At 25.6% G+C, this 17127-nt stretch overlaps 1 protein-coding gene and 1 long non-coding RNA gene across 5 annotated transcripts in view; one reads left to right on the forward strand and one right to left on the reverse strand.

Moving 5' to 3' along the window:
* Window positions 1–17127, forward strand: part of Dhc93AB (Dynein heavy chain at 93AB) — an 86625-nt gene that overhangs the window by 11602 nt on the left and 57896 nt on the right. For 2 of the 4 annotated variants that reach the window (XM_089217423.1, XM_089217424.1), the window contains exons 1-23: window positions 403–1108; window positions 3527–3703; window positions 7083–7279; window positions 7971–8110; window positions 8231–8383; window positions 8463–8674; window positions 8735–8832; window positions 9397–9532; window positions 9636–9920; window positions 11981–12091; window positions 12167–12321; window positions 12375–12570; window positions 12647–12783; window positions 12866–12984; window positions 13120–13315; window positions 14204–14368; window positions 15049–15271; window positions 15391–15468; window positions 15528–15713; window positions 15856–16025; window positions 16318–16540; window positions 16621–16787; window positions 16942–17107. In XM_089217423.1, coding sequence (XP_089073549.1) covers window positions 929–1108; window positions 3527–3703; window positions 7083–7279; window positions 7971–8110; window positions 8231–8383; window positions 8463–8674; window positions 8735–8832; window positions 9397–9532; window positions 9636–9920; window positions 11981–12091; window positions 12167–12321; window positions 12375–12570; window positions 12647–12783; window positions 12866–12984; window positions 13120–13315; window positions 14204–14368; window positions 15049–15271; window positions 15391–15468; window positions 15528–15713; window positions 15856–16025; window positions 16318–16540; window positions 16621–16787; window positions 16942–17107 — 3870 coding nt within the window. In that variant the 5' untranslated portion in view covers window positions 403–928. Of the gene's footprint in view, window positions 1–402; window positions 1109–3526; window positions 3704–7082; window positions 7280–7970; window positions 8111–8230; window positions 8384–8462; window positions 8675–8734; window positions 8833–9396; window positions 9533–9635; window positions 9921–11980; window positions 12092–12166; window positions 12322–12374; window positions 12571–12646; window positions 12784–12865; window positions 12985–13119; window positions 13316–14203; window positions 14369–15048; window positions 15272–15390; window positions 15469–15527; window positions 15714–15855; window positions 16026–16317; window positions 16541–16620; window positions 16788–16941; window positions 17108–17127 lie in introns of those variants that run through there. The other 2 variants (XM_089217425.1, XM_089217427.1) reach the window with 2 other exon arrangements.
* Window positions 13667–15702, reverse strand: LOC149060628 (uncharacterized). Its single transcript, XR_016189760.1, has 2 exons — window positions 15567–15702; window positions 13667–13807 (listed from the first exon to the last, which is right to left on the reverse strand). It is a non-coding gene; the product is annotated as an uncharacterized LOC149060628 (long non-coding RNA).

Below are 17127 nucleotides of genomic sequence, written 5' to 3' on the forward strand. Positions count from 1 at the left end.
TTTATATTCTTTTGGACGTAAAAACTTTCATAGCAAGGAATTATATTACAATCGCGTGACTAAACCAGTCATGGTTTTTTTTTGTTTGCAGATTTATATGTTTATATTATATACAATTCAGGGGTTTACAATTTTTAAGAATCAGTTGGCTTTGTATTTATTCTATTCTATATCTATTTGTATCTATTATCTATATGAGGAGCTTGAACTAAAAATTAAGAATCTTGATTAGACAGATAAAATATTATTGTATGTAAATTAATTTTTCGAAAATGTTCATTTCTAAGAATATTTTTTAAAAGTCGAAAACTCCCAAATAGGAGATTAACATCATCTTTAAAAATATAATTTTAATTTTATTTATTAATTACCTTTGTATTAAATATTACATATTATTATTTTTTATATATTTATTATAGACAAACATCATTTTACTAAACCAATATATTTAAACCAAGACGTTTGCGATTTGAACTTTAAGAAAATGTTGAGAAACATTTGTCACGCATACGACATTTAAGACACGATACTCCAATAAATTACTGTACATAATATTGTCTCGTGCTTAGGTTTATTGTGACATTTTGTTCATCTACCAAAACGGTTCACTAGCTGAAATATACGATAACGAGCAAGTCTTTTCATCACTATTAATCGTTAAATACTCGTACTATATACATAAATATAAATCGTATTAATATAATATTATAAGCTAGTGCACTCGTAATCATGTAATTATAATACTTTTATAGTGAATATTGTCATAATATGTTGATGTTAGATTGATAATTACCTAATTAAATTTTTGTAAAAAATAATGTGTTAATGTCATTAAACCTTTTAGTGATTTTACCTAAAATATTAATTTTTAATAATATTATTAAGTGAGATTTTTTCAACACATATTGAGAGTTCATTTTTAAACAAAATGTCAGAAGGTAATGACAATCCACAAGATCCAAGACCCGAGTTTTTTGGAAACTATATTATAAAGGCTCTAAAAGTTAAGTCTGAAAAATGGTTCAGATTAATGGTGACGGAAGAACAAGGCACAAAGGTCTACAACTTCTTGGATAACCCGGAATGCACCGTTTTAATTATATTTCAGGTAGGTAGTAGGTACTGCACTTAAATATTATACGTTTACATTTTACATAATTAAAATGTCATAATGTGCAAGAATTGTTTTAAATTTAAATTTAAATAAAAGACTTTTTTTGTAACATAATAAAGTTTTACATTATTTATAAAATGAACAATTTCATCGAACAAAGATCTTGAACTCGGTTCAGTATAGGTATCAAATAAACATTACCTGACTAAATTGTCATTTTACATTTACACATTAACCATAATGCATGATTAAAAATAAAAATAAATATCCTTAGAACATTATACCTACCTATATGTTTGAAAGAAAACATTGTTAAATTTATTTGAAAATTATTTCACGTCTTAAAAATATTTAGTAAATAATCAGTGATATGTATTACAAAAAATAACCAAAATCGATTTCTTTTACACTTTTAAAAATATATAAAATTAACGGTAAATTTAATTCTTATTTTACAAATGTTAGTATTTTTCTTTACAATTAAATTAGAATAAGTAATAAATATAATATAAAACAATATTAAAATAATATCCAGTGAAATTCTATATAGGTCCATTTATTGATAAATAGGTACATTGTATTATGAAAAAGTCATAAAAATATTTATCAGATCTAACTGTTTCCAATATTTTAAATGATAACAGGATAAAGGATTAATAAATTAGCACATCACGTTAGTTCTAATTTTACTATTATAAAGAAAACTGTATAAATAAAATAATCAATTTTATGTAACATCAATGTTATACACATTTTACTTATAATTTAATCATGTTTCATAATATTCATATATATATATATATATACTTCATCAGCCTCCCAAAATTAAAATTAAAAAATTGTTTTTGCTTATTATTAGTGCTCGATAAGTTTGTATTTGAGGGACTATTTTCGGGAGATGGTATTTTGCGCCACTTTTATTACTTGTAATTTGCGCCACGAATAAGTACATTTAAGTACGTATGTAATTTGCGCCAAAATATAAAAATATAACATGTATTTTGCGCCACTAAAGAAAACAAAATGGAATATGTAATTTGCGCCACACTTTCAACTTTAATAGCAGTTGGAATTTACCAGCAGATAAATTTTGTGATATCGCATAGGATATACAATAATACGTACCGATGCGTCCGACGCGTGTCACATAATATCGTCTCAATATTGTCGAATTATTTTTAATTATTACTGATTTTTATATGTTTTATTAATTAACGACAATTTAGATTTAGATTTACATATTTGATAAACATGGAGTTATTTATATTATTATAATATAACTGGCGCAAATCATAATTTTAATAAGGTGAACAATGGTGCAAATTACAATTTTAGTAGGTACTCTAGGGAACAGATTACATAATTCCTTTTTATTTAATTTTATTAGGCGCAAATTACAAATTTAAAAAGTGGCGCAAGTTACCAAAATACATTTTTAGATGTGGCGCAAATTACATACGCCTTTATTTTCAGAATTTGTGCGATACTGGTTTAACCATAAATTCAAAAATATATACGGGGGGCTGGAGAAATGTTTGCTGCCCACTCCTCCTATTAGAAAAGAATATAATTTTATAATTATTTATATTTGATTATTTTTTTTATTTACCTAGCTACCTATGTCATATTAAAACAATTTGTAAACAAAATTAAAAAACACGGAATAATATAAAAGTATAAAAACAATTGACATTATTTCCCTCATTAATGTATAAAATTAAGTATTATCTATTCTGTATTTTAGTACATCAATTCAATGCGAATATAAAAATATTAAATGGCAATTTTCGAAACATTTTTACAACAGAAAATAATGACTGATCTCATATTAAATAAACAGATATTCTAATTTAAAATTGCAAATTATTTAATAACTTAAATGTAAAAATCATACATTTTGTCAAATAATTCTTTATTCCAAAATAGTTGACATTGATAATTTTTTTTTTTTTTTGTTTATTATTATTAGATCAAACTATCAAAGATAAATTTTTACGCTCCAATATAACAATTAATACTATATAATACAATATTATGAATAAATACAGTCGGTATATAGGAACCCAATATATCCATCTTAGATTTGCATTTACTTTCTTTAGCTTGTGATGGAAGAGTAGAGAAATTTTATATTAGTCATAATAGAATTTATTATGGCTTGCTTATATTTTATAACAATTATAATACATCTTCTATAAAATATTTAATTTAATGTTAACTAAAAATGTTATGATTTTTAGATTATAAGATACAAATAAATAGATCCGTGATGGATAAATTATAAATTTACAAAAAAATATGTACTTTTGCTTGCTTAAAAATCTAAATAATTTATGTTTGAACTACATATAGTGCTAACTGCTAAGTATGATACTTATCAGTAATAATATCAAAAATAATTATATAATTTAGAATATGGCGGCACAATTATTTGCCATGGACAGTTTTCCAGTTCCTCTAAAAACTAAAGCAATTTATTTTGTGAAAATTGCCAAAGTTGTTGTACCTAAAGATAATCCAAGTTCAGTTCTTATAATTGGTGATATGGCGAGCAAGCCTATTGAACAATTGGCGACTATTGTAGATGACGTAAGTATAAAGTTATACTTATATTTATTCTTATATTACGTGTTTTAGTAGTGTGTAGTAGGTGTGGAATGTGACATGATGTATACGAACAGTATATTATAATATTATGATTATTATGTACGATAACGTTAAACATTATTAAATATTTAAATATAAAAATAAAATATGATCGTTATTCATAGATGGCAATTTTTTCCGGTCATCTAAATCAGTGCTTCTCAACCTGGGGACTTTGGCTCTATGATTGGAGGGCCTTGAAATATTTATTTCATTTAAAATATTTTAGGTTATTTAATTATATTATAACCAACCATATATGATTAATCATTGTCGATAAAGTCTAATGTTAGATTACTGTTATTATTGTTATTAATAATAATAAAATTGTTTGTGGGAGGAGACAAAAAAGGATGAGAAGCACTGATCTAGACCATACTCCCAAAAAAGTGTATTTCCATTTATCTCTATCTTCTATCGATATGATCTCATGGTACATCTGGTTGGATTCTTTCCGCTTCCACTTTCATGTAGTATTTGAAACGTAGATGTAGCCTACCCAGGGGTCTCTCCTGATTTTTTTCAGCAGTTGTTCTGACTTCTGACTACAGACCATATATTCTCCGTTATGCATGTTCTGCCCATGTCAACTTCATTTTTTAATTTCAATTGCTATATTTGGTCTTTGGAACAGTTGTTTGTATATTTTAAAATATAATAAAATAAATTGTTTTCTGCTACTGAAAAAAAATTGCACCATTGTTAAAAATTAGTTCTTGTTCTGCACGCCGCCCTATAGAGCAATGGTTGTCAAACTGTAGGCTACGGAGCCAAATCTATTTAATAACCAATTATATTTCAAAATTATTAGGTAGTATATTTTGGTTTTTGGTAAATATAACTAATTTATAAATAATTTATAATATATTGTAAAAAATGTTTTGTTTAGTGTTGTAATGAAACAACACATGTTTGTAATCTCAAACATGACCTATATATTATATCTATTTAAAAAAGCCGATGTTAAAATAGGCATCTAAAATGCTATTTACCTACAAAACTGAAATTAGGAATACCTACAAATTACAATTATAGTTTCACTATACATATTATAATAATTTGTATTATAATTAATAATGTTATTAAATCATTGTTTATTTTATTTTCATTATTGATTCAAATTCAATAATATTTGATCTATCAACGTAGCCCGTAGGTCACACTATATGTCTAACCTGTGGACAAACCAAAATAGTACCTATTATAATATAATATGTTTAAGTTTCATTCATAGCAATAAAATATAATATAAATTAGATTAAAGATTTCAGAATTCATTTTCATTAGGTACAATAATTATTGGAGTGTAATATAAAAATTAAGAACTAGCAATTAAAATAACATTGTAATGTTATTCAAACTTATTATTGAATAATAATATTGTAATTTGTAATGTACCTAGATTATATAATATGTATTATCTAATTATATATTTTGTTTTCAAAATAAGTAATGTAACTACAATATTGTGATGTTATTCGACTCAATCGATATAGATTGTATAGATAAGTATATCATTTATCTAAGGTCTGCCTATAGTATAGTCAGTAGTCACGTACACACACACACGCTACGTGTCATATAATGTAATATAATATAATATAATCACACATAATATCATTAAATATCATTATACAAGACGTTCGTTAGTTTGACTATTTCCCGTCTGCTCTGTTGATCGTTCATTATATTATTATAATTGTTTTGTTTTCTCTGTTTGTGCCATAAGCGATTCCTATATATACATACGTAGTACGACCTCAGAGTATTTTATTTTATATCTACAACGTCGCAAAAGTGAAAAAAAATAACGCCGGAGAGCTTAGCCTATGATGTGGTTCGAACAAAACAATACAATATTATTATATTATGTCTACGCTGATAACAAAGTGCCCACGGTTATGACCTTCTGTATACATGTAGGTTTTGGCTATGTACCACTGCAATAGGTACCTACCTATTCATTTATTCCATCCATCAAATGCGCCTTATAGCGTTTGTGTGTTTGCCAAACACTGATTAGCAAAAAATATAACTTCTTATATTGTTATATTATATTATTATTATTACTGATTATTTGAATATTGATTATATTGATCGATTATTTTCAGTTTAATATTGTTTTATCATCATAATATATCATATTATAATATATTAAATATAGTATATATAAATCATAGAGTAATATTACTCTATGATATAAATTGGTAATATAATATATTATGTACATTGTACATGGATATACAATATAATATATATACAAAACAATATATAACATTACCGTAAAACTAGGTTATTTGTTTCAATTCATTTTATTATATTATAGCTATAGGCTAGATATAGTGAACCTATGATGCGCGCACACTCTTTTAATAAGACACTCATCAACTTGTTTTTTTTATCATTCAAGCTATAGATGTGGAATGTTTTAAGTTTTAAAAAATAATCATCAAATAATTGAAATGTAGATAAAATAAAATCTAATCGACATTTTTGGAAAAAATTATTTATGTAACATAAATTATTATTGAATATTATATAGTACTATAGTACAGCTGATTTAATTAAACATTGAAAAGAATAACATCAGTCGAGGAGGTGGTGATTAAATTAAAAAAAAAAAGTAATTAATTAATAAAGACACGAATAGTAAGAAAAAATATTTTTCTTTTCATGCTTTAGATGAGTACCTACCATACGTTATTAGACTTATTAATATACCTATAATAAGTTCTTAGGCTCAATTTTAATCGCATTACGTTCCCGTCCCAATTCAGTCAGGTAAAAACCCTAGTTCAGGTAACGTAGTTTATGGTTGTGGTAACTACCTATTTAATTGATAATTATCTATTTAATTGGTCACAAAACTGTTTATTTTCCCATGTGGTTTTATATTTGTATAAGAATTTAAATAACTATTAGAGCGACTGAAATTATTATTATATAACGTTAACTTAACAACATTTTATAAGCTTATACTCAAAGGTTTTTAAATAAATATATTTAGATCATATTTTCCACTTTCAAAAATTATACGAACTTGAACTTGAATCATAATTTTTATATTTTTCTTCAGTAGGCAAAAATTTAAATTCTTAACTATGAATAAAAATAAAAATGTCCTAATTCAAGTATGATCATTTATCTAACTATCTAGTGAGTACAATTTCGACTATTAGGATCCAAATACTTGGAATAAATCGTCAATACAAAAAAATACTGTTAAACATATGCTTATTATTTCGCTATAATACATTATTGCAATAGGTTATATTCTTAAATAATATAATTGTTATCCTTTTTAAAATGCATTAATTTACAGATTTTTGTTCCATTGCTTGCAAATCCAGAAAACCATAAAAATTGGGCAACTGTCGTTTCGTTAGACGTTAAAGAACATGTTCATAGTCTGAAGAGTACTGTGTATCAAGTTAAAGGACAAATAAATGGACAAACTATTTTGCCAATGCCGGTTGGTGTGGAACGTTTGGATAGTATAGAAAAAATAGTTAAAGAAAGGTAAGGCGTAAATCTTATAATTTAATTATAATTTAACAGTTATTTTGTAGAAATAAATATTATCGAACGTATAACATAGTTATGGTATTATTAATGTAATGAATAAAAAGTTATATTAAATACACATTATACTTAATGAGCCATGATGTCCCAAGTGTTAATTCTGTATCTTAGTGCCTCACTCTATATTATAGATAATTTAAGGCACGGACATAAAATATTCTGGATTAACAAATGTACTCACATATTTTATTGGCGTTAAAATGTAGTTAAAATAATACTTGAAAAATAATTGTAGATCATGTATTTTAGAATGTAATTCTTGATTTCTATTGGTTTTCTTTTTAAGCTCAAAATTGTTTTGTAAATTGTATATTATAATACAGGTCTATACACACAAAAATAATGCTAATTATTAATTTTTGTGTTATCGAGTGCCGTACCCAGTTAATGTATTATGTATTTAATATGAAAATGTTTATTTCACAATTTTAAATCTAAGCTCACCCGTCAACATTATTACTATGATATAAATCTATTATGCACTATTAAAAAAAAAATATCTCACCTAATAGCCCATACCCCTAGATATGGCACTGGTTTTATATATACCAGGCTATCTAACATAAACTTAAATGTTTATAAATACATTTATATAAGTATATATAATTTAAGTTGTTATATTTTATAGCGATGGTAAAATAGTAGATTTACACTTTAAATCGGCTGTTGAAGGTGTTATTATTAAATGGGCAACTCAAATAACCGAAGTATTAAGCGCAGATTCTGTCTCTGCATTTAAGAGTAATCAACACTTAACTCCTTGGGATGGTAATATTAAAATTAGCAAAAAAATGTGTAGAGTAAAATTTAATTTTAAAAATATATAAATATTAATAGACGGTTTAATTACGTTTAATAAGTATTAACATTGTTTAAATATTGTTATAGAAGTGTCATTTTGGAATAATCGGGTGCAAAATTTAGAATATATTTTTGAACAATTGAGAGATCAACGGATAATGAAGATGACTACTATCGTCCAGCTCACTAACAGTGCTTATTATCCATGTTTAAAAAACATCTACGCTAATGTTGTTTCTGGTATCTAGTCTTTAATAAATTTGTAATTAGTTGAAACTACTCGATAGCCAATCTGATTGTTTTTTCTTCCGATTATCAGCATTGGAAGAGGCTAATGACATCATTCGCTATTTAAAGCCGTTACAAAAGCATTTTAAATTATTAGAAGAAACTGATTTTGGTGACATAGTTGTTTGTTTAAGTCCACTGATACATGTCGTTTGCTTAGTGTGGTCCAATTCACGATTTTACTGTAGTTCCGGCAAGATTATTGTTCTTTTAAAGCAAATATGTAATTTGTTGATAGCACAGGTTAGCATAAACGTTTTAGTCAAATATAGTTTAATTAACCATAGTGATCTTTACCTTCAGGCAGTTCGATATTTGGACCCTACGTCAATATTTCAAAGTGATATTCACGAAACAAAATTGAGAGTTCGTCATTGCATATTTGTTTTCGAAAAGTTTAGGTAATATAATTAAAATTTTTTAAATTATATAATAAAATCAACAATTACCTATTAGTAGATAAGTATAATAGTTTGGATTTTGTAGCTTTACAGAACAAAACCTAAATAACTAATTTATGATGTGTTGGTTTTATTTTATTATTATTTGAGTTTAATAACATACCTAGTACTTGCTGTAGTATAGTTTATAAAAATTTTAAATTTGTATAAATGTATAATAATGTATATGTATACATCAAATTTATGACTTACGAGATAAAACTGATTGAGTACGCTGTACGTTAGCAAATATCGTATGACAATATAATAAAATATTGACCTTTAAAGTATTTTAAATGATTAAGAACAAATTTCGTAAAAAAGTATTAAAAAATAGCTGAAAATATATTTTTAAATGTAATTTATTAAATGCCATGTATTTTATTTCATGGTTACAAAAAAAAGGAAATCTCTACAAAATCCATTCTCTGGCAATAAGATTAATTATTGTCGCTAATATTTGTGTTATTTGATTTTGATATGTAAATATATTATATGTTAAATTTATTTTATATTATGTTTAAGGAATATATTCAACGATTATCGTAAAAAATTACCGTCATATTTCGAAAGTGAAGAAACTGCACTTTTGTGGACTTTCCATCCAAATATTATTTTCAACCGTACCGACTTGTTTATTCGAAGATTACAGATAATTGAAGTATGTATATTAATGTTTATTCATTATAGGTACCTATCGGTAGCGAGTTGGTACATTTTAAATTATTATATGTTTATTTACAAACATACGTTTTATTCGATAGTGGTTTTTTGACACGGTTGTCGAATTTACAAAACTGGAAAGGATTGAATTTAGCGGACTTAAAGGTCGATTGCTCAGCGCTCGTATAACTGAAATATATTCAGATTTCAATGAGCAGTTTTCGTTGTTTTCCAGTAAAGCATACGATGTTCTTGAACCAGAAGACGAGCGTTTCGAAGTAGACTATGAACAGTTTAAAGAGAGTATCAAGGACTTAGACCATCGTTTAGCATTTACGCTTAGTCAGGCATTCGAAGATAGCTATAATTTAGACGGTGTTTTCAAGGTCAGTGTTTTTTATACCTAAAATATAATGCATGCAAAATATAGGTACAACAATATACGCAAATATTAAATTACATGGCTGTATAGTTTATTATTACAGTACTAAATAATAATATGCGTTAAATACCCCCCCCCCTCCCAGGATTTTATGCAACGAACTCAAAAATATTTAGAATTGATGTAGGTACCTATTTACAATAAATTGTTTATTTAGAATGTAAATATTCAACACTTTATAATAAATAATGGAATATAATGGATAGATAGGCAATTAAAATTATCTTTAAAATTAGGTTTGTATTATAATGTATATTGTATAAGTTATATTCTGTTTAAATATTTTGGTTGAAACAGTGGCCTTCTGGCTTGTTCCGTTGAAATGAATGACAACACATTAGTTTAATGCAGTGGCGTATTTAGGTTTTTGTCATGGGGAGGGATATGATTTCTTATGACAATTATTAACTTGAGGGGGGCTACACCCCCCACCTAAGTTTCTATGAATTATACAAGCTTATTAATATTAAATATATTTTTTACGTTTACCAAAATTATAATACATAACACATTACTTGAGATTAAATGTTTTATTAAACCAAAATCATGTTAATCATGTTATTACAATACAAGAAACAAAATATAAACTTCAAATGCTCATAAAAAATTAATTTGACTTTCCGGTAGAGATTTTTTTTTATAAAATTAGGCATACTTAGGAAGAATCTTATATTAAATTTTCAAATCATAGATTCAAAAAGAAAATTTTTTATGAATTTCTAACTCAAAATAATTTGCTAATTTTCGTGTTTTTTCCGGATTTTGTCAAGATTTTAACTTTAAATGCTTATAATTAAAAACTGAGACTAAGGATTTTTAATATTTTTCAACCACTATTGTAACAATATATAAGAAGCATCGTATTAAATTTTCAAGCTGTTTCAGACAACAAAGAAAGTTTTATTGACATTCAAAAAAAAAAACCTAATAAAGTTGGAAACTAAGTATATCCGTAAACAGCTCAAAACAAGTCAAAATATTTGAAAATTGTATCAAATATAGAAAGTGTTAATATAGACAACCAGTGAAAATTTCATGTATCTACGGATATTTTTTTTAGAATTACACCAAAAACCGAAATCGATTTTGACTAAAATCGGGTTTCCGTAAAAATTCCCGTTTTTTCCTTAATTTTTCATTTGTTTTTCACGGCGCATTTGAAAACTACTGGAAAATTACTTTTACTTTTGACCCCCCAAAGTACTATATAGATTCTCACTTTCTTATCAGAAAAGATACTGTTGAAGGAAATCTAAGCATTTTTACTATCCTAAAACGTGATAACAGACACAAAAAAAATTAAAATTAAAATTAAAAACACACATCATTGTAAAATCAATACATTCATCGCGCCGTTCAGAATCTAAAGTCAAAGTCAAAAATGTGTTAATTTGTGAAAATTAAACTGTATATAGATAACACTAACATAAACATTTGGTGAAAATTTCAAGTATGTACAGTGATTAGTTTTTGAATTACAATCATATAAAAAAATCGATTTGGTCGAAAACTGGTTTTGCGTAAAAATTCCCGTTTTTCTGTAATTTTTTTTTGTTTTTCTCGATTTTTTTGAAAACTGTTTACTTTTGATCTCTATAATGCACCAAGGATATTCACTTTTACATCGGAAACCACCCCCAAATTTTGAAATCAAAGCATTATTTCGACTAGTTATGCTGTACACGGACACAAAAAAAAAAACACACACATCATTGTAAAATCAATACATTCAACACTTCGTTCAGAATCTAATAAATAATCATAATATTTTAAATAATAATCGTCAAATTATAACGAGTAACGACTATAATTAATTGTGTGTATACAGTCTATGGGGAGGGATTAATCCCCTTGAACCCCTGCATATTTAAATGCGTCTATTGAATTTACTTACTAATACGAAAAATATAAGTACCTATATTATTTAATTGTAAATTATGATGTAAAATAATTATCCATGATAATATAATGTCGATTATGAACACATAAATTATGATTTTATAGTTAATTGAAATTGTTGGTGTCGTAATGGATCGGTCTGGTATGAAAGATATGTTTACAAATAGTTATAGTAAAATTTTGAACATGTTGTCTAACGAAGTTACAATTTGTAAAGTTTGTATAAACTTGCTTTAAAATTATAATATGTTGATTTTTATTGTAATTTCTATATTCATGATTTGTTAATAGAATCTATTTGAAAGCCAACAAATCGCTATAAGAACTCAAGGTTCAGCAGACGTTGATATGCTTATGCCTCCAATCGCTGGTTCATTAAAATGGTCAAAAACTCTTAAAGCTAGAATTGAACATCCAACTCAGTGTTTTAAAAATCTAGATCATCCGTAATAAACTATTTTAATTGTCTTTGATTAAAACTAATTATTTTAATTTATAGAATAGTCCAATCTAAAAGTGCTCAATCAGTTATAAAAGAAGTAGATGAATTGATTTCTTCATTAAATAAATTTGAAACAGAATTGATAGATAATTGGAAACTTACTGTATCAAAAAGATGTGAAGAATTATTAAAGTTGCCGTTATTTAATCGTAGATCCAAGTGTAATGAGTTGCAACTCAACTTTCATCCAGAGGTGCGATTCGAATATACATAGTGTATTTTTTATTATATAATGTTTCATTTGTATCTGATAATATAAATATTTTTAGTTGGTGGCGATATTAAGAGAAGTTCATTATTTTCGTTCATATGAGTTGAATGATATTCCTATTGAAGCATTGCAATTTCACGAATGCGAAGATACATTTAGAATATATTGCATTAATCTTAATAATACAAAAGAATGGTATGATAGTTATTTTTTAGTTTAGGTACTATTATAATATGTAAGTACCTGCTAATAATAAAGTGAATTGTAAATTAATTAGTTATAATAAATTGAGAAACAATAGCCGAGAAATTGAGTTTCAGTTGGTCCAGGAAGAAATTCAACAAATCGATGAATTAGTTAAAAAAGGCGAATATTCGTTAAATTGGAATTCCGAAGGTATATTCAAATATATAAATATTGACGTTTATAAAAAAAATATTATCAAACTAATATTAGTAACCTAACTTATATTTAGCATATAATTATATATAATTTGAATCATGTAATGTTTAATTAAATTAATATTTGTAGGCCTTAACGAGTACATTGGAAGTGTTCAAGATCTTGTTTATAAATTATACCGAAGGGTACAAAAAACACAAGAAAATATTAAACGGATGCGATCGGCTATATCATCGTGGGCCAGACTGCCAGTATTATGTCGAAAGGATAATAAAAAGGATACTCTATTGGCAATGGACGATCGTGTGGAACGATTTTCCAAAAGGTGATGTGTATTATGATAGCTACAATAGTTAATTTACATACTTATACAAAAAATCGCCACAAAGAATTAGGTATACCTAAGTTAGGTACCTACCTAGGTTTACTAAACCTAATCTATTTAAATTTATGTATATGGATGTAATTTACGAATGTTTAACATTTTATACTCTTAAATTTTTTTGACATGCATTGATGCATCTATTAATAATATCAAGTTAACCTAATCTATTTGTGTGTTGAAGCATAATAGTATATGATACAAAATTAAGGTTATGAGACTAAATACCATTTGAATACCTATGGGCACAAAAACGGCAAAATATACACCAATATGGTAATAAATAAACATTCATGAAATTCATTTTTTATTTTTTATTTTGTTGTATCATAAAATGTACTAATAAATTAGATTATTTTTATTAAATACCTTTTCTGTCAGTATTTTTCTTCGTTCTTGATAACTGTTCAAATTTACAGTGTTCTAAACATGTATCTATAAAAGAAAAAAATTCTATGTAATTTGAATAAATTTAATATTTAATTTTTGCCGATCAGATAATAGTTTCTATCACAAATAATTAAATATTCATAAATGAAGAGATTAAATAATTGTCTTATCCGCTTAAAAGTATATGAAATGAGCAAAGTGTACATATTAATAACAAAATTTAACTTTTCATTTTAATTTATATTTATATTATGCAAACTACAATAATTTAGTGTATAAAATCGGTTTGATTTGAAACATTTCAAATATTTTTCATCGCGTGGATGTACAATTTCATAAAATATTACAGCCTCTATTAATATTATTTAACTATTTGTAAACAGCTATAGTTAATAATATATTTGGCAACTTGTCACTAATTACAATGTTCATGCCGAGTAGACGAAAAGAAATCGAAAAAGCTGCTACAGAAATCCATAAGCTCCTCAAAGAAAATTGCGTATTATTTGGCATGCAGGATCAAACAAATGTCAAGCAATGGCAAAATTATATGGCTTTTGTTGATTCTATTGTCGCAGATGCTTTGTTGAATGCTATAGGATGCAGGTGACCGTTTAAATATACAGTTTTAATGAAAGGATCAGACAAATGATATAACTGTTTTTCCAATAAATATTTTTTTCTCTAATTTATTGACTGTTGTGCTACTCGTATAATATAACATTTTTTTATTTTTAATATTGAAAACATAAAATCTATGTTATTTATTTAAGTAATGTCCTATTTTTTTTTTTTAAATCTCATTATCCTTGTTAAATAATGTTGTTTTTTCGTTTGGCGCTATGCTGATCCACTTGTAAAACTTAAAAAGTATAAATTTTTTTTTAGTATTTACGAAAATTTCTGAAGTAGTTACCTACTATTAAGTTATTAAATTATTACTATTTAAATGAATTAGTCTTACTAAAAAAATATGAACATCTAAATTATAAAAAAATTAAACTACATTATTTAGATAAATGTTTATACAAAATCAAATTATTAAATTGGCCATTTTGAGTTTTTTTATTTTCAGTATTATAAAATAAAAATAAAAATATTATATAACACGTGTAGTGCAAGCGTTAATTATATACTTGTATGTAAAATAAACAAAAATTTAAATTATACCAAAGTTACTACATTTGTCTAGACTTCCTATAAAATATACTGTACATCAAAAAAAAAAAATCATTATCGATTGTTGGTGTTGAAATATTACATGTTTGTTCATCCGATATTTTCAGTTTATGTTATATAGCAGAGAATATGATTCCGGGTGTATCAAATGCACCATTATTTGAGGCTTGTCTCGAGTTACATGAACCGGATTTGGTTTTTATACCGTCGTTAGATTCAAACACCGAAGGTAATTTTTGTTCCATCATTCAAGGGATAATCGAAGAAATAATTGAACTTTCAAAGTTAATGCCACGGATTTGTGACAAAAATAACGCTAGTGATTACTTTGTAAGCAAGAAACATTTGATTTTGAGTTTTAATTTGATTATATTTAATATTATTTTATAAATGTTGATATTTGACGAAATAAATAAAAATAAATAAGATGTTTTATTAAAACATTTTAGGAAGAAATGAATTCCAATACTGACATTTGTGACATGAAAGAAGATATTATGAATACTGTAACTCGAGTGATAGCAGAGGTAATCAACATCTATCCTCTTAAATATTTTTTTGAAACTATGAATACGTTTGGTTTAAGGCAAACGATTATTGTGTAAATTTTGAAAATTATTCTTACTTATGGTTGGATGATCGAGAACTTTACATGCAACATTTTTTACGATATGGACATCCACTTTCAATCGAAGAATATGAAAATATGTCTCTTGATGATACTTATTCTCCGCCTATTGTGAATCCTACAATGGATCAATTTAAGGAACAAGTATTATTATATTATTATATATATACAATATTATTATATTATTCTTTGACTACTTAAAAAAGTTATTTGGATTAGTATTAGTCTTTTAAATCATATATTAATATTATTATGTATCTATCACATGTTTAATGTTCGTTGTTAGATTGACAATTTTGAAAGTCTTTATTGTGAAATCGAACAGTTAAAGTCAGTTCAAGTATTCGATTCATGGTTTCAAGTAGATATGAGACCTTTTAAGCAAGCATTATTGAACACTGTATGTAAATGGAGTCATATGTTTAAACAACATTTGATGGATACTGTAACAAATAGGTAAATTGTGTTACAAAATAAATAAATTTACAAAATATATTGAATATTAAATATATATAATATATATATATAATAATTATTAAATATATATTAAAAATATTTTTTGAATATTAAATATTAAATATTTATATTAAATACTAATCCTTAAAAATAATTATAATTTAGTAAATTTAAATAAAAATAAAAACTAGCTGTATTATCAAAATTTCAAAATCTACATCCAAAGTTTATTGTAGCCATTTAAACAAGTTATAGGTATATTAAAATATAATTCTGTTATTATTTTTTTTAGCCTTTTTGATTTAGCCAAGTTCATCCAAGACGCAGACGGAGGTTTAATGCAACCAGTAATTGAGGGTGATTATGAGGTTCTCGTTAGTGTTATGGGTTATTTATACAATGTAAAAGAAAGACAATCTACAACGGACGAAATGTTCCAACCCCTCACAGATACAATACAATTGTTGAAATATTATGACATGGAACTATCAGAAGAAGTTAACGTTCTATTACAGGTTTCAAATAAATAAATACTTTATAATTTATAAATAGTTAAGAAAAATGTATTAATTATAAAAGAAATAATTTAATTTAGGAGCTTCCTGAACTTTGGAATAATACTTGCAAATTGGCGATTAATATCAAACAACAAGTAGCTCCTTTGCAAGCAATTGAAGTCAATAATATACGAAACAGAATCTCTCATTTTGATAGTAGAATTAACTTTTTCAGAGAAATTTTCAAAAAAGCTAATATTTTCAGGTAAAAATTAGTAGATTAATTACCTATGCATTAAATTACGAGTAGTATAGATAGTAGGTATATTATAATATATTGATTATGTATAAAATATTATCGTGATTATCAAATTAATTACGATGATGGACGATTCAGTTTTAATTTAGTAAAAGTTTAGGTATGATTGTCCTTATCCGTATTTTGTACTAAATGAAGCAAACTCTAAGATAATGGATTTCGAAATGAATATGGCTCAGATACAAGAATCTGCGTCACTCTTTGAGGTGAACGTTCCAGAATTCAAGTTACTTAAACAATGTAGAAAAGAATTGAAATTGTTGAAGGTTCGTAAAGTGGTTTTAAT

This window comes from Diuraphis noxia, unplaced genomic scaffold (assembly GCF_037042655.1).
Source record: "Diuraphis noxia isolate RWA-SAM2 unplaced genomic scaffold, SU_Dnox_SAM2 contig0001, whole genome shotgun sequence".
Lineage (NCBI taxonomy): Eukaryota > Metazoa > Arthropoda > Insecta > Hemiptera > Aphididae > Diuraphis > Diuraphis noxia.